We start from the raw sequence: 19,069 nt of genomic DNA, 5'->3' as shown, positions 1-19,069 counted from the left end.
TTTTATTTTATTTTATTTTATTTTATTTTATTTTATTTTATTTTATTTTATTTTATTTTATTTTATTTTATTTTATTTTATTATTTTATTTAAGTAATCTTCATGCCCAACATGGGGCTTGAACTCACGACTCAAGAACAAGAGTTCCATGCTCTACTGACTGAGCCAGCCAGGCGATCCTTTGCCCATACATTTTAGATCAGCATTATTCCCATACTAAAACTTGAAAAAGACTTTACAAGAAAACTGTACGTCAATATCCTTTATGAATATAGATGCAAGCATCCTTAGCAAAACATTAACAAATCAGGGGTTCCTGGCTGGCTTAGTCTGTAGAGCATGTGGCTCTTGATCTTGGGGTCATGAGTTCAAGCCCCATGTTGGGTTCAGAGCTTACTTAAAGAAATTTTTAAAAAGTTATAATTAAAATTTTAAAAAATATTAACAAATCAAATCCAGCAATATACAGAAAGGATAATATATTATGACCAAGTGACATTTATCCTAGGAATACAAGATTGGTTGAACATTGGAAAATTCACCATATTCACAGGTTATGACAGAAAAGAAAAACTATACAGTCTGAAAGGATGCAAGGAAAGCTTTTCGCGTAGTTCAACATACATTTGTGACAAAAGCTTTTGGTAAACTAGGAATAGATAGAATTTCTCAGTGTGATAGAGGGCCTCTACAAAACACAGTTAACATAGTCAATAATGAAAGACTTAATGTGCCCTCCACCAACCCCAAGACTGGAAAAAAACAAGGATGGCCACTCTCAATGCTTTAACATTTTACTGGGTGTTCAGGTCGGTGAAATAAGACAAGAAAATAAAAGGCATAGAGATTGAAAAGGAAAAGAAAATACAGTATTTATTAATACGTGACGTGATTGAAGAATCTACAATAAAGCTACAGGAATGAATAAATGATTTTAGCAAGGTTGCAGGATACAGGGTCATATACAGAAATCAACTGTATTTCTATGTAGTAGCAACAAGCAATCGGGAACTTAAACTATCGTTTATAATCATATCAAAAAACTACTTAGGGATATATTTAATGAAATATGTGCAATGTCTATATGCTGAAAACTATGAAACATTGCTGAGGTAAAGAAAACCTAAATAAATGGGAGATATATTACACTCATGGATTGTAAGACTCAGTATTATTAGAATGTCACTTTGCAAATTCATCTCTTGATTCAAGGCATTCCCATCAAAATACCAGCAGGCATTGCTGTAGAAATTGACAGGCTGATTCTAAATTTACATGGAAATGCAAAGGGGCGAGGATAGTCAAAACTGTTTTGAAAAAGGTCAAAATTATGGGATTTATATTACTTGATTTCAATACTTATCATACAGTAATCAAGAAAGTGTGGCATTAGTTTAAGTGTAGACATATTAGATCAATGGAACAAAATAGAGAATCCAGAAATAGACCCACACATATATAGTCGCTGGTTTTCTAAAAAGGTGCCATAACAATTCCATGTGGGAATTTGTCTTTTCAACAAATGTTTCTGGAAAGAGTGGATATCTGTACACATAATATGAATCTCAACCCTAATTTTATACTGTTTGTAAAAATTAACCTGAAGTGATCCACAGACCTAAGTGTAAGAACTAAAACCGTAAAATTCTAGACAAAAACATAGGAGCAAATCTTCATAATTTGGGAGAAGACAAAGATTTCTTAGGACACAAAAAGTATGAGCCACTAAGGAAAAAATGAGAAATTGGACTTCAGTGAAATTGAAAGCTTTAACTCTTCAAAAGACCATGTTAAAATGAAAAGGAAAACCATAGACTGGAAGAAAATATTTGTGAAATGTACATCTGACAAAGATCTTGTACCCAAAATATATAGAGAACTCCTACAAATTGGTAGGACAAAAAACAACCTAATGATTAAAAAAATGGGCAAGATTTGGACAAATACTTTACCAAAGAAGATACAAGTATTAAATTGTAAATAAGTAATGAGAAAGTTTTTGAAAAGCTGCTCAAAATCATTGGTCATCAGAGAAATCCAAACTAAAACCCCAGGGATACCACTACACACTCACACCATGCCTAAAAGCAGAAAGGCTAGTAATATTAAACGTTGATGAGGATATGGAGCAACTAGAACTTTCTCACACATTGTTGGTGTGTACCTATATTCACGTATTTAAAGCAAATAGTCATGTTTCACGTGCAAAGGAACATATCTCTATAATTCCAAAATTGTATTCTCTTTCCATGATGCTTTGACATTTCCTTTTTCTCTAAAAGTCAACTTGAAATAGTAATAATTTTAGGACCTCATTACTCTTAGCAAACTTGTATGAAATAAGAGATTAGATAAAATTTGAAATATTCAGTGTACAAGTGTAGACTAGGATGTTCTTATGCTTATAAGCCTGAATTTTTATTACATAGGCTATTACTAGAAAATGTGGTCACACAGTGCCATTTTTATCTAAACATTTAAAGATATTTCTTTTTCAAGAGGTTTTTGTTTTGTTTTGTTTTTTAATGAAAATACTTTGCAGAAAAGAAGCCTGTTTTGGAGTCTCCATAATATTGAAAATGGTTGCTTATCCTTCAGTAACATTTCCTAACACCTCCTTTCCCAGATATAGAAAATTCTGAACCTGATATTTTTTTTAATACATATTTTTTATTTATTTATTTTTAAAGATTTTATTTATTTATTTGACACAGAGAGACAGCTAGAGAGGGAATACAAGCAGGGGGAGCGGGAGAGGGAGAAGCAGGCTTTTGACAGAGCAGGGAGCCCAATGCAGGGCTCGATCCCAGGACCCTGGGATCATGACCTGAGCCGAAGGCAGACGCTTAACGACTAAGCCACCCAGGCGCCCCAATACATATTTTTTAAATATTTATTTACTTGAGAGAGAGAGAGAATATGAGCAGGAGGGGCAAAGGGGGAGGAGAGAGAATCCCAAGCAGATTCTGCACTGAGCCTGGAGCCTGACACAGGGCTTGCTCTTACAGCCCTGAGATCATGACCTGAGCTGAAACCAGTAGTCAGAGGCTTAACCTACCATGCCACCCAGGTGTCCCTGAACTTGATGGGTTTTTTTTTTTTTCTTTAGATTAAGATCTTTGTGTTTTATCAAACAGTATAAAAAGTAATTTTTTCATTTAAATCATCTTTGCTCAGGGCACCTGGGTGGCTCAGTTGGTTAAGTGCCTGCCTTCGGCTCAGGTCATGATCCCAGAGTCCCTGGATCAAGTCCTGCATCAGGTTCCCTACTCAGCGGAGAGCCTGCTTCTCCCTCTGTCCCTCATCCCACTTGTGCTCTTTCTCTCGCTCTCTCTCAAATAAATAAATCTTAAAAAAAATAATCTTGGTTCAATTTGTGATGCTAGGGTAGACTGGAAAGATTTGTGGCAGAATTATATCCATTTGTTATAAACCCACTGCTTATATAGGGGCTGTGAAGACTATTGAATGCACAGACCCATGGGATACTTTCCCATCAGAATCCTTTTCAACAGTGGAACAAGACACTTCAAACTTTTTTAAAAAATGTATTTTTCACTGAGTATTTTTTTGGAATAGTTATGTCTCTCAATAATATGTTATAATTTTATGTTCTAAGAAGTAAAAGAATTAGGCTTAAATAAGATGGAGAAAATATGTGTTCCTTTGGAGTAATTACTTTGCCCTTTGTAGATTCAAGCAATCTAAGGAATGAGTTATGTTGGAATTCAGAAAATGGGCAGCTTGCTAATTGCAATACCAAGCTAAATGAATGAATCTATTCTTCATAGCTCTATTGAAAGACTTCGAGTTTACTAATGTCATTCTTGCAAAATATACCAGTTCTTGCTAAATGAAACAAAAAACATATCTAACAGGAAACACTGTACTGTATATGTAGTTGTTCTATGTAAAAGTTCATTTCTTACCTAAGCAAATGACCCATTTTATGATTATATGTATGCACAGGTAAAGATTGGATTTTTCATTCTTTAATTTTGGGATTTTTAGTGTTTGAAAAAGTCATGTGAATGTCATATTTAGTGCAAATTAATTGAATGGAACCATACACTTTTCTTGTTTGAGGTATTAATAGTTTCGCTGCTTTATTCCTTAAGCATATGTTCAGAAATACTTTATATCTGTGGGTGGACTGGATGTATTGTCTCAAGTTCTGGTGCAACTGGAATCAGATTCACACAAGACTCTTTCCAGTGCTAAGCTTGCAGTGGTGGTGACAAAGACAGTGGATGCGTGTATTGCTGATAATCGTGAGTGAACATGCTTAGTAATTTTTCTACAGTTGAGTTTTATTTGAATTCAGCATGGTGAGTGTTGAAATGATAGATTGAACACAAACATAGATTGGACTTTCAGTGTCTCACAAGCAGGAGGGGATCTTAAAAATTATCTGGTCCAACTCCTTGTTTTCATGTGGAGATTATGACTTCCCTCAGGGTTCAAATCGAGGTCTTCTGACTTTAAGTCTACTGATAGAACAAGATAAGATTCTGTCATTTCTAAACCTTTGTTTCACTGAAAAAGCAGTATTAAATGAAAAACTTTAGATGAGAAATGAAGGGACATCTTGGAAACATAAGCAATGGAAAACCCAATTTATAGATTTTTAAAAATTATATGAAGAATTAAGGTATGCCTCTTTCTGATAAGTATGAAGTCTGACTCACCCAGCCATAACCAGGGATTAATGAGGGCTCTATAAGCCATTATCTTATGACAATACATTTATTTATATTCACACATACATACACATATGTATGAGATATGAATATTAGCTATTATATTGATATGGTATTGTTCTCCCAGGATAAGATCTGACAAATAGCATATGTATAGTTTCAAGTTTTAAATTTATACTTTTTTCCCCCTATTTTATACTAATAGCTACTTTTGGAATAATACTATCCAAGTATCAGATTGTTTCAAAACTTCTGACATTACTGCTTCATGAAGGTCTGGATTCAGGAGAAAAATTTAGCATTATACTTACTCTTGGTCATTGCACAGAGGATTGTGGTTAGTATTGAATTTATTTTTTTAAAGGTTTTATTTATTTATTTGACAGAGAGAAACACAGCGAGAGAGGGAACACAAGCGGGGGAGTGGGATAGGGAGAAGCAGGCTTCCCGTGGAGCAGGGAGCCCAATGTGGAGCTCGATCCCAGGACCCTGGGATCATGACCTGAGCCAAAGGCAGATGCTTAACGACTGAGCCACACAGGCGCCCCTAGTATTGAATTATTTAGTATGCTTATTAAAATAGTGGAGTGGAAATCCACTTTTGGTTTTTTCCTTATTTTCATATGAGAGGCTTGAAAGTACTGCCTTTCTTTAAGTCATTCAGGCCCCAAACCAGTCATTTTGCTCCTCATCCTCCTTCATCCATAGCCCTCCTTATCCCTTTCTGCCCAGTTCCAGTTTAGGCCCTCAGCCCCTCAACATCTTTCACCAATGTAATTGGACTAGATTCCTCCTTGTGTTCCTCTTCTCCTATCTCCATTTTTTTTTTTTTTTTGAGAGGGAGAGAGAGAATCTTAAGCAGGCTCCACGCTGTGGGGCTCCATTTCACAACCCTGAGATCATGACCTGATCCCAAATCAAGAGTTGGACGCTTAACTGAGTCACCCAGGTGCTCTGGATTTATTCTACTGTTTAAATTTTTTATTTTTATTTTTTCTTTTTCTTTTTTTTTTTTTTTTTTAAAGATTTTATTTATTTGACAGAGAGAGCACAAGCAGAGGGAGAGAGAGGGAGAAGCAGGCTCCCTGCTGAGCAAGGAACCCGATGTGGGACTCGATCCCAGGACCCTGGGATCATGACCTGGGCCGAAGGCAGCCGCTTAACCGACTGAGCCACCCAGGCGCCCCTATTTTTATTTTTTTCAAAATTTTATTTATTTATTTGAGAGAGAGAGAGAATGAGAGACAGAGAGCACGAGAGGGAAGAGGGCAGAAGGGGAAGCAGACCCCCCGCTGAGCAGGGAGCCCGATGTGGGACTCGATCCCGGGACTCCAGGATCATGACCTGAGCCGAAGGCAGTCGCTTAACCAACTGAGCCACCCAGGCGCCCTTATTTTTATTTTTTATTGAGGTTTAATCTGACAACTATACTTTTTTTATTTTCAATGATACCTTTTTTTAAACTAGGTGAGGGCTGTTTTTTTACTCTTAATGAGGTATGGCTACTCTGTGGCTGTATTTCAGAGATCATCACTTATGAGACAGGTATTTTATGTCAGAAGATTATTTCCTAAATGGAAAATACTTCTGAAACTATTTTTTATTCTAAAGATTTAAACTGTGATCATAATGATCACAAAGAAGAATTATGACCTTATGCAGATAGTTTATGAAAAAATAACTATAACTATTTTCTACTTTCATTTTGGTATGTTTTCCAGAGGAAAATCAGTATGATCTTTTTAAAAACAATGGGCTTCCACTCATGATACAAGCCTTAACTGAATCGCAGAATGAGGAACTAAACAAAGCTGCCACTTTTGTGCTTCACAATTGCAAAAAAATTAGTAAGTTTCTTGTTACTTAAAAAAATACCAAAGTTTATGAAGGGGAATTTATGTCTGCTTTGATGAGCCAAACCCTTTAGGTTCCCAGGTGCTTCTTAATTTGAGAAGCAGAGTATATAATTTGGACATGACAACAAGAGTATTTCAGCATTTCAACCTATCTGGAAGAGAGCAGCAATATAGATAATTCACTTATTTTATGCAATGTGGACAGTTTAGTTGTAGGACTTAAATTTGAGGCCTACAGGTGACTTATGGTTAAATTATATAAAGTGCATTTGTTTGTTTATTTATTTATTTATTTTATTTTTTAAAGATTTTATTTATTTGATAGAGAGAGACACAGTGAGAGAGGGAACACAAGCAGGGGGAGTGAGAGAGGGAGCAGGGAGCCCGATGCGGGGCTCGATCCCAGGACCCCGAGCCGAAGGCAGACACTTAACGACTGAGCCACCCAGGTGCCCCTTGTTTATTTAAAAAAATGTTCGAGTGCCTATTATTTGCAGGCACTGTGCTAGTTTTAGGGATACAGTCTGCACCCTAGAGCTTTGTTTAACTAGATAAATAGTCCTTGAGTAATCTCAAAAATGAATGAATTGTTATATATTAACTGAAGGGTTAGGAATGGATGGAGCATAGATCTTAGCATATAACAAAAGACTGTGACCTAGACTTGGAGCGGAAAAGGCTTCGGAGGAAGTGATTCTTTTTTTTTTTTTTCTTTTTTCCATTAGACATTTTTTTTTTCTCTCTATTTATTTATTTTTTGATGTAGTGTTCCATGATTCATTGTTTGCATATAACACCCAGTGCTCCATTCAATACGTGCCCTGTTTAATACCCATCACCAGGCTAACCCATCCCCCCCACCCCTTCCCCTCTAGAACCCTCAGTTTGTTTCTCAGAGTCTATAGTCTGTCATGGTTCGTCTCCCCCTCCGATTTCCCCCCCTTCATTTTTCCCTTGCTACTATCTTTTTTTTTTTTTAACATATAATGTATTATTTGTCGGAGGAAGTGATTCTTGAGCTGAGATCTGAATGTATAGTGTTAACTAGGTCAGCCATAAGCAATGGTGAGGCACAAAGACCCTATGATAGGAGGGAGCATGCATGGAAGAAATGATGGCAATTGAATTGGTCTTTGTGGAAGAAGAATTGCTGCTGAAATATGTAAAAAGTAAACTTAAAAGATTAAAGGAAGGAACTGCGTTATGAAAACTGTTAAAAAAAAAAAAAAAACCTAAAACTGGTATCCACATACTTGGGGATGTTTATGTGCCTGGCATAATGTATTTTCATGATGTTCTTTCTCCTATACTCCTCTGATAGAGTAAAGTCTAACTTATGACTGGGCCTTGGGCTTCTGCCAAGTACTTGCTTTCCATTTATTTTCGGTACCACCTAGACAATTAAGATAGTCTGCATGGGCAAAATTTAGAGAAGAGGGTGTGGGGTATGAGGTAGTCCTTATTTAAAGTGTTAAAATTATATTTAAAGTGTAAAAAAAAACAGTTCTAGTAATGGATAAATTCATTATTTTTTCCCATATTACAAAGCTGAGAAATTATCTCTAAGTCTAGGAGAATACTCTTTTGATGAAAATGAAGAACAATTAAAAGACGTAAATATGAAAGAGAAGAACCTTGAAGAGTACTGGAAGAAAGCAAAGGAAATTCTACACAGAATAGAACAGCTTGAAAGAGAAAGAAATGAGGTTGGCCTTTTTGTTTCAAGGAATATAGAACTTTTTTCAAGTATTTTTCTACAGTAGAGGTTGGAGGGTAAAAGATTTTTCTTGCTAAGCTATTTTTTATATTTCAATGTTTTTTTAAAAAGATTTATTCTAGTGAGAGAAAGAAAGTGAGCTTGTGAGTGGGGTGAGGGGCAGAGGGAGAGGGAGAATCTCAAGCAGACTCCCAACTGAGCTTGGAGCCTGACACAGGGCTCATTCCCTTTACCCAGGAGATCATGACCTGAACTAAAATCAAGTCTTATGCTTAACTGACTGAGCCACCCAGGTGCCCCAGATTTTAATGGTTTCAAATTTAAAATTCAGTTGATACTTGAGTAACCATCTTTGAACATAGGGAAAAAAAGATTTTTAAAAGGTGGAAATGATGACTGAAAAAATAAGAGATATGGAAGATAGAGATCTAACGTTTGCATAATAAGAGTTAGAAAAAGGATGGAGGGGTGCCTGGGTGGCTCAGTCGGTTAAGCATCTGCCTTTGGCTCGGGTTGTGGTCCCGGGGTCCTGGGATTGAGCCCCGCATCGGGCTCCCTGCTCGACGGGGAGCCTGCTTCTCCCTCTCTCACTCCCCCTGCTTGTGTTCCCTCTCTCACTGTGTCTCTCTCTGTCAAATAAATAAAATCAAAAAAAAAAAAAAAGAAAAAGGATGGAGAAATAATAATCCCTCTCTTTACATATATGTATATGTATGTGTATATGCACATTTCACTATTTTTTCTGTGAATGTACACTTTGTGTCTTTGTATGTGCATGCATTTTTACTTTTATTTATTTACTTTTTAAGTAGGCTCCAAGCCCACTGTGGAGCCCAACACAGGGCTTGAACTCATGACCCTGAGATCAAGACCTGAACTGAGGTCAAGAGTTGGATGCTCAACTGACTGAGCCACCGAGGCACCCCTGTGCATGCATTTATAAAAATAAAAGCATAGTGCTCAACTTAGTATAATAGTATAGTAATTTCATTCTTTTAAATGACTAATATTCATTATTATAGATGATCATAAATTTATTTAACTAGTCTTTTGTTGAGGGACATTCAGATTATATTCATTCTGTCACCAGTGTAGACACCTCTAGAATAAACATCCTGCTATGTGTGTGTGTGTGTGTGTGTGTGTATGTAACAGCTTTACTGAGATGTAAATCACATTTGATTCAATTGACCTGTTTAAAGACGTTTCATTGGTCTTTAGTATACTCACAGAATTGTGCAACCATTACCACAATCAATCTTAGAATATTTTTATCATCCCCAAAAGAAATCCCATACATTTTAGCAGTCAGCCTTCCTATTTCCCCCATCCATTCTCCCTACCTCCCCAGCCTAGGCAAGCACTAAACTATTTTCTCTCTATATATATTTGCCTATTCTAGACTTCTTATATAAAGAATCATATAATATGTGGGCTTTTGTGACTAGCTTCTTTCATTTAGCATAATGTTTGCAAGGCTTATGCATGTTTATATCAGTATTTCATTCCTTTTAAAAAAGCTTTATTGATATTTTATTGATATATTTCATATACCATACAATTTGCCCATTTTAAGTATGCAATTCAGTAGTGTTTAGTGTATTTACAGATATGTGCAACTATAGTCAATTTTAGAATATTTTCATCACCTCAGAAAGAAATTCTGTACCCTTTAGCTATTTCCCTGCATCCCCCATTCCCAGCCATGCACAATCTTCTTTGTATATCTATAGATTTGCCTATTCTGGACATTTCATATGAATGGAATTATGTAATATGTGATCTTTTGTGACGGGCTTCTTTCACTTAGCATATTTTCAACACTCATCCATGTTTTAGCATGTATCAGCACTTCATTCCTTTTTATGACCAAATAATTTTCCATTGAGTGGATATATATCACATTTTGTTTATCCATTCCTTGATGGACATACTCTTTTTTTACAGATTTTATTTATTTATTTGACAGAGAGACACAGCAAGAGAGGGAACACAAGCAGGGGGTAGTGGGAGAAGGAGAAGTAGACTCGCTGCTGAGCAGGGAGCCTGATGCGGGGCTTGATCCCAGGACTCTGGGATCATGACCTGAGCTGAAGGCAGATGCTTAACGACTGAGCCACCCAAGCGCCCCCTGATGGACATATTCTTTACTTGTAATCTGTGTCTTTATAGTTAGCATGGGTTTCTTATAGACAGCATATAGTTTGGTCTTTTTTTATCCTGTGTGACAGTTTCTAGTTTTTAATTGATGTGATCACTTCTTCATTTATGTTTAATGTAAGTATTGGTATGTTTGGGTTTAAGTCTACCATATTGCTCCTTTTTTCCTACTTGTACCATTTGTTCTTTGTTCCTTTTTTTCTACTCTCCTTTCTTCATTTATATTATTTTAAATATTGTAGCTCACCTTAGATTATTGGCTAAACATTCCTGTTTTTTTAAGTGGTTGCTTTAGGGTTTATACTATACATCTTTAACTGATCATGGTCTATATTCAACTAATAATATTCCACTCATGTGTATTATACATTTCCATTTGTTCTTTGTGCTGTTGTTGCCATGTATTATTTTACTGCTACATTGTTACAAACTGTTCAGTAATATTATTTTTGCTTTAAACAATCATTTTTCTGAAATATTTTTTAGTAAGATATTATTTACATACAGTGATAATCACACATTTTAAATATACGGTTTGAGTTATGATAATTTTATACTGCTGCATAACTATCATGACAATTAAGATAGAACAGTTCATTCACCCTAAAATGTTTCCTTGTGTCCTTTTGTAGACAGTCCCAGTCCCCATCTTCAGGCCCAGGCAGTCATTGATGTGTTTTCTGTCACTAGTTTTCTTTTTCTATAATTTCACATTGGAATTATATATTATATAATCTTTTGTGTTTGACTGCTTTTACTTAATGTGTAATGTATTTGAGATTCGTCAATGTTGTTTTATTAATATTTGCTCCTTTTTATTGCGGACTGAATATTCCACAGTATGAATGTACTGCAACTTGTTTATTCACCAGTTGATGGATATTTGGATTGCTTCTAGATCTTGGCCACTATGAATAATGTTGCTGTGAACATTGGTTTGTACTTCTTTGTGTGAAATTTACATTTTCATTTCTCTTGGGTAAATACCTAGGAGTGGAATCACTGGACAGTTATACCTTAAAGAAATTATGAACCTCTCTCAGTGTATCTACTTCCATTTGCCACCACTCAAACAACAGAACACCAAAAGGAGAAAAAGTCCCTTCTTTCTCTTGCAGTCTTGTATTGTCCTTCCAGCACTTGCTAATAACAGAGACTAACATCATTGCTAGTCGTAGAATAGCAGTCCATTGAGCCTAGTTTCAGTTTTACAATGTAGGGCAAAGAAGGTTGGGTTGGGAGTTGAGGAGCAATAAATTAATAACTAATACACCCTGTAGGCCAAGTATACAACTGTTACCCTGGGATACTCCTTTACTGTCATCTCATAATGCTCTTTTTATCCTTCCTAGTTTGATTTCCTGTTTCCTGGAGTCCATGTCATCCTCTTTTTTCTACATTTTAGGAAGTGTTCTCATATTTACTTTTTATTTTATTTTTTTTTAAGATTTTATTTATTTATTTGACAGAGAGAGACACAGCGAGAGAGGGAACACAAGCAGGGGAGTGTGAGAGGGAGAAGCAGACTCCCCGCTAAGCAGGGAGCCCGATGGCGGGGCTTGATCCCAGGACCCTGGGATCATGACCTGAGCCAAAGGCAGACGCTTAACAACTGAGCCACCCAGGCACCTCATATTTACTTTTTTTTTTTTTTTAAAGATTTTATTTATTTATTTGAGAGAGAGAATGAGATAGAGAGCATGAGAGGGGGGAGGGTCAGAGAGAGAGGCAGACTCCCTGCTGAGCAGGGAGCCCGACGTGGGACTCGATCCCGGGACTCCAGGATCATGACCTGAGCCGAAGGCAGTCGCTTAACCAACTGAGCCACCCAGGCGCCCCTCATATTTACTTTTTAAACAAATATGTTTTTCACTTCTGCTTTCATATTTGTAGTTACCAAAGCCTCTTTTTTACTCCATTTAAATCTTACTCTTATTTCATGGACTTAAGACCATTGGCATTCTTCTCTTAAATATATCAATGATAATTTTCTCTTTTTTTTTAAATTTTTACCTATTTATTTGAAGGAGAGCGTATGAGCAGAGGGAGAGGGAAAGAGAGGCAGAGAAGCAGTCTCCCCACTGAGCCCAGAGCCCGATGATGCAGGGCTCGATCCCAAGATCCTGAGATCATGACCTGAATCAAAACCAAGAGAAGGCCACTTAACCAACTGAGCCACCCAGGTGCCCCTCAGTGATAATTTTCATTAAAAATTTTTTTTTCTTCTGGGGCACCTGGGTGGCTCATTCGGTTGAGCATCCAACTCTTGATTTGGGCTAGGTCATGATCTTAGGGTCCTAGAATCAAGCCCCACATTAGGCTCCACGCTGAGCGGGGAGACTACTTGTCTCCCTCTCCCTCTGCCCCTCCCCTTGCTTATGGGCACACTCTGTCTCTCACTCTCTCCCTTCCTCTCTCAAATAAATCTTTAAAAAATTTTTTTTTCTTCCTACTCCATCTTTTTCCTCTGAGTTTGCTTGCCTATTTGCTTACTTGTTTGCTTTCTGTCTCTCTCTTTCCCTCCCCCCCTCCCTCCCTCCCTTCCTTCCTTGGTCTCTAGCTTTCTTCATATTTCTGGTGGTCTTTGGTTGCTACTCATATTTAAGAGTCAGATACTGAAAGTCTTTCTGAAAATTTGTTGATTATGGATTCTCATAGGATCAGTTAGATGAGTCGTTTTTGGGGAGAACCTCCAACGTCTAATCTCCTGCCTAGAGATTGTCAACCAGTTTTCTGGAATCAAAATGGGAGAAGAAAGCTTGTGGGTCTTAGTATTCAGTATGTGAATATTTGCTTAGATTTGTTTCTTAAATAGTGTTCTGCCTTCAGCCTTGTTTGGTGTCCTCCAGTATAGAAACTGTTCTATCCCTTCCAGAGATTGAACTTTCAACCTTGGGGAAGGAGAGGACCTTCTGGTGTCAGTCAACTGCCTGTTAAGTGTGCATAAATAGGGGGGTCGAGATCTAATCGACTACTTTTTTTTTTTTTTTTTTTTTTAAGTAGGCTCCATGCTCATCCTGGAGCCCAATGCTGGGTCTGAACTCACAACCCTGAGATCAAGACCTGAGCTGAGATCAAGAGTTGGATACTCAACTGACTGAGCCACCCAGGCACCCCTGTAATCCAACTATTTCTTAAACAGACTTTCATCCAGTTTTCCTATTTTTAAGCCCCATCTTCATGCCATCTTCTAGAGGTTCCAGCACCTCCAATTCCTCAGTCTTTTGAGAGTTTGGCAGCCCATCCTAGGTAGTTTCTTAGCTTTTCCCATTGTCAGCTTTGGATTCAGCTTTATTAAGACTGCTAAGTAGGTTATCATTCACCTACCTGCTTTCCAATTTCCAAACTTGGGTTACCTTTATTTCTTCTTTCATTTCTCCTTCTCCTTGTGGGTTTATGCCTTTTTGAAAACTGTTCTTCAGTTGGTTTACTCCACTGGTCTCAGGACTAAAAATTAAGGTGTTAAATTCATCATCTTTACCGGAAGCCCTCATTATTTGTTTGTTTGCTTATTTACTTACCTCTCTTTATTTAAAAAAAATTTTTAGTGGCGCCTGGGTGGCTCAGTCTGTTAAGCATCTGCCTTTGACTCAGGTCATGATCCCAGGGTCCTGGAATCGAGCGCTGCATCGGGCTCCCTGCTCAGTGGAGAACCGGCTTCTCCCTCTCCTTCTGCCTCTTCACCCCCACTCTTGTGCGCCCCTGCCCCTCCACCCCCGCTTGTGTGCATACCTGTGCCCGCTCTCTCTTTCTCTCTCATTCTTGCTCTATCTCAAATAAATAAAGAAAATCTTTAAAAATTTTTATTATTTTAGAGAAAGAGAAAGTGTTGGGGGGAGGGGCAGAAAGAGAGGGGGAGAGAATCCCAAACAGATTCCCTGCTGAGAGTGGGGCCTACCCAGGGCTCAATCTCAGGACCCTGAGATAACCACCAGAGCTGAAATCAAGAGTCGGATGCCCAACCAACTGAGCCACCCAGGAGCCCCTAAAAAAAAAATTTTTTTTTTTAAATAGGCTCCAAGCCCAATGTGGGGCTTAAACTCACGACGTGGGATCAAGAGTTGCATGTTCTGCCAACTGAGCCTGCCAGGCACCTGCTTTATTCTTTATTTGCAGTTGCGGAATAGTCTATTGGTGGATATGGTAGCTCTCTTTCTTATGAACATTTAGGTTATTTCCAACTTTTAGCTATTACAAACAGTGTTGCAGTTAATAACATTAACATTTTGCACTCACCTGAGTACTTGCACATAAAAGTAAGATACGCTTACCTTTACACAAGTATACCTATAGGATTTTTTTGAAGATATGCACAGGTTTTATTATGAAAGATACTGTCAAATTATTTCTCCACAGAGGTTGTACAATTTATACTCCCGCCTGTAATGTATGAGAGTGTTTCCCTGTATCCTTTTGATCTTTGCCAGTGTCCTAGATGAATGCTGTCTCAGTGTGGTTTTACTGTGCATTTCTCTTATTGCAAATGGGATGGGGCATTTTTTCATATGTTTAAGAGCTATTTATATTTCCTTTCCTGTTAACTGTTCATCTCCTTTTCCTGTTTTTCTACACTATTGTTAATCTTGTTCATATTTCATTGTAGTAGCTTTTTATAAATGTTAATAGAAAAAAATCATACCTCAAGATATGACTTACACATATTCTTTCTATATGGGTTGATTATCATTTGACTTCTGACCTTTTTTTCTTCTGAGTTCCTCCCCCACCCACCCACATTGTTCTGGTCTGTAGCAAAACTTTGAAAAAGTATTTTTGGTTTTTTTCTTTTATGATTTATTGATTCTTTGTGATATTTGGAAAGGTCTTTTTCCTCTTAACAGTGTTAAAATACTATGTTTTCTTTTAAAACATAACATTGCATTTTTTACATGACAATATTTTGCTCATTTTGACTTTATTTTTGTGTAAATTCTGAGATAGGGATCCAATTTATTTTTTTCCCCAGGTGACTATCCAGTTGTCCCCAGATTATCTATTAAATATATTCCCTTTTCTTCTAATGTAAACTGTCCCTTTTATTATGTATATTCTTTGGCTAATCATGAACTTTTCCTACATTATTTAAAGGGAGTGTAAATTGGACTATAAAGCAAATGGATTATCTTGAGATTATTTACTTGTCATTTTTATATTATAGGAAAAAATACAAAGAGAAAAAGATAAGGATAATGTTTCATCTATGAACATAAATATTCAAAATACATTGAAACACCTCCATGCAGATAGTATTGGCAGAGGTCCTACGGCAGAAGATAAAGATAAAAGGCAGTTGAGAAAACTTCAGAGTTATCAGTCCCATGGAGTTCTGTCTTCAGCATGTACAAATGATCACCAAATGAAAACCCTGTTAAAGAGTACAAATCCAGTTAATGCTTGTTATAGGGAGAGTGGGCAAAGTAAGACTTTATGTAAAGCCATTTCAAGCTATAATCAAAACTTATATGAAGGAACAACTTTTGAAAAAAAGAATTCTGTTTCTCAATCAAGGTATAGTTTAATAATTGTTTCTAACTTTTATGTATTTATTCAAGTATTTTTTGTGCAGTACTATGTGCCACACTGTTAAGCCCTGGGATATAGAAATGATAAAACATGGTCTTGGGGCGCCTGGGTGGCTCAGTTGGTTAAGCGACTGCCTTCGGCTCAGGTCATGATCTTGGGGTCCTGGGATCGAGCCCTGCATCAGGCTCCCTGCTCAGTTGGAAGCCTGCTTCTCCCTCTCCCACCCCCCCTACTTGTGTTCCCCCTCACGCTGTCTCTCTCTCTCTGTCAAATAAATAAATAAAATCTTTAAAAAACCAAAAACCAAAACAAAACAAAAAACATGGTCTTGGGAGGAGCCTAAATGGAAATGTTGAGAAGGGAGTTTGGTTGGGGAGGTATAGGCCAGTTCATCTAAGGCCTTGCATGTCATACTCAGGATTTTTGGTTTTCCCTCATAGGGCATGGGAGCCATTGAGGATTTTAAATTGAGTGACATCAGATTTGAATTTTAGAAAGGATACTCAGAAAAGTTAACCTGAAACGCTATACCTGAAGTAACAGTGTGTACATTGATAATCCATTAGCAATGTAGCAAAAACCAGTTTCTAAATTTAATTTGATAAAAGGGAATAGTGTGTGATGAAAATCTGGCTTAGGCTTGCCTTTTCACTTGCTCCTTGCACCTCACCTCCAGTTGATGTCCTTTCTCCCTTAGGTAGCTTGTGGGGCCAGACCTGGGATTGTAGTGTTTCTTAAACCCTTACTTGTGTTCTCTCCTCTGATGGTTACTGTGCCAGGAGGGAAACTGAAGAGTATGCTGCTATATTCTGGGAAGGTTGCAGGGTGAACAGGATATTAGGGAGATGGATTACATCATCATCACCCCTTTTTTCCTTTGCAAAACCATTCTTGATGTCAATTTAACTTGATTTCTCAGGGATATGGAATTGGAAAGCATTGAGATATGTTCTTGGGCCAGCCTTCTTGCTCTCTGATTCAGTTCTCTCCTTTTTTTTTTTCCGCCTCATTCCTTCCTGTTTTCCTTTTTCTTTTTTTAAGTTTATTTATTTATTTCAGTAATCTCTATACCCAGTGTGGGGCTCGAACCCATGACCCTGAGATCAAGAGTCTCATGCTCTACCAACCGAGCCAGGCAGGTGTCCCATGTTTTCCTCTTTTATAACTTTTCCCCCATGTTTCTGCTGGCATCAGTATTATTGCCCTTTGGAGTCTTGTAGGTTTTGGGGGTTTTTTTAAAGATTTTATTTACTTATTTGAGAGAAAGAGAACGAGCATGATCAGGGTGAAGGGCAGAGGGAGTTGGATGTGGAGTTCGATCCCTGGACTCTGGGAACATGATCTGAGCCCAAGGCAAACGCTCAACCGACTAAGCCACCCAGGCACCCCTGGAGTCTTATTTAACTCCATTTTTGGAAAGGAGGCTATAACCATTACAAACACTACTTGGGCAGAATTTGATAGACTTTGGTAGACCCTGGTTCCATCTCCTTCTGCCTGCCAAACACCCAGAATTGCACCACTGCCTACAGAAACATTTGTCCACACACCGAACACTATGTTTACTTTTAAATATCTGGTGTCTATTTTCTTTTAGTGACCATATTTTTAAACATCCAATTCCCGTTGTCAAAAATAGAAAGCAGCAGTTACCAGTAACAGGTATGATTAAAAATATTTCTTCTTTGATTTTTTAAGAAAACATATTTAGGTGGATAATATAGCTAAAAATGTACATTGGCATATTTGCCCTCTAACATATGAGCCACACCTTTGACTCTCTTTCTGGTGGTGTAAGTGCCTCAGTCACCTTTTACTGATAACCAGAACCTTTCTGTTTATCTACTAGGGTGACTGGATATGTTGTACTGTGCTAAAGTTTGTGAAAATCTTGAGAATTAATATATCATGTAAATGTCAGGGCATTTTCATCAATCAGAAGAATCTTACGTGTTGCAGTTTTTTTTTTTTCCAGATCCATTTACATTATGTTCAGATATAATAAATAAAGAAGTCATCAGTTTTCTAGCAACTGACAATCATTCCAAAATGTTAAAGTATAGATGCTCAGGTAAATATTCTTTAATTACATTTGTTTTGCAATTAAAACTTTGTATGAAATTAGTTAACTAGGATTTGTAGTAGTTCTGCCAGTGTGATTTAAACTTCATTTCCTTTGGAAAAATAACAATCTGGAATATCATAAAACACTCAAATCAATACCTATCTGCATTAGCCTGTGCTTCCAATATTTATTTATATGAATCACCACATCTAATACTTTATTACTTTATTATTCTATTTTTGTCAACAATACCATCTACAAGTTTAACTTTTCTGAGTAAGGTAAACATTTTTTATATTTTCAGAGAGCCAATAGGTATGTATTCTGGATAATGCTCTAAACATAAGACATTAAGTATTAAACAGTATCTATTTTTATGTCTATATTTAATGTGTAAATGTTTCTAGTGTTCCACGCCCCATTATTTTATTTTTTTCTGCAAGTCTCCTGTAAATGTGCCACAATGGTTAACCCACAATGCTTAACCCAGCCCCTTCTCCTCCATACCCTGATATTTCCTCTTTTAGTGTCACTCTCTGCTCTGTGGACAAAATTGAGGCTATTCTATAGTAGGCTTGAAATAACACTATTCTTTAGTCTTGAATGTAGAGTTTGTCTCTATTACTCTAAAATTAGCTACATCATCTGAATCCCATCTCTTTTTTCCTCCCCACTTTAATACTTGTGAAATCTTTCTTTTCATTACCTTTCTATTCATTAACCCCTTTTGGCCCACCTTAAACTATGTTCATTTCTCTTCATCTAAAAAAGAAAAATCTAAGGGCTCCTGGCTGACTCATTTGGAGGAGCATGCAGCTCTTGATCTCAGGGTTGTGTGTTTGAGCCCCACGTTGTGTTCAGAGATTACTTAAGTAAATAAAAATTTAAAAAAGAGAGAGAGGGAAAAAGTATTAAATACTTGATGTGATTTGCTGTCTCTTCAAGTATTCATCCCCTCTTTCTTTCATCATTTATTACCAGACAGCCTGCTCTTTCTCCTTTCTCTTTCATGGTATGAATGCCCTTCTTAACTCCCTGCACTCTGGCT

At 37.1% G+C, this 19,069-nt stretch overlaps 1 protein-coding gene across 1 annotated transcript in view; it reads left to right on the top strand.

Moving 5' to 3' along the window:
- Positions 1-19,069, top strand: part of TERB1 (telomere repeat binding bouquet formation protein 1) — a 43,468-nt gene that overhangs the window by 15,580 nt on the left and 8,819 nt on the right. The window contains exons 8-14 of the mRNA XM_021704078.1: positions 4,119-4,271; positions 4,906-5,037; positions 6,422-6,547; positions 8,105-8,262; positions 15,592-15,941; positions 17,554-17,618; positions 17,932-18,027. Of these exons, the coding sequence (XP_021559753.1) occupies positions 4,119-4,271; positions 4,906-5,037; positions 6,422-6,547; positions 8,105-8,262; positions 15,592-15,941; positions 17,554-17,618; positions 17,932-18,027 (1,080 nt within the window). The remainder of the gene's footprint in view (positions 1-4,118; positions 4,272-4,905; positions 5,038-6,421; positions 6,548-8,104; positions 8,263-15,591; positions 15,942-17,553; positions 17,619-17,931; positions 18,028-19,069) is intronic.

The sequence above is a fragment of the Neomonachus schauinslandi genome, chromosome 16, assembly GCF_002201575.2.
Source record: "Neomonachus schauinslandi chromosome 16, ASM220157v2, whole genome shotgun sequence".
Lineage (NCBI taxonomy): Eukaryota > Metazoa > Chordata > Mammalia > Carnivora > Phocidae > Neomonachus > Neomonachus schauinslandi.
This window is presented reverse-complemented; position numbering and strand designations above follow the sequence as displayed.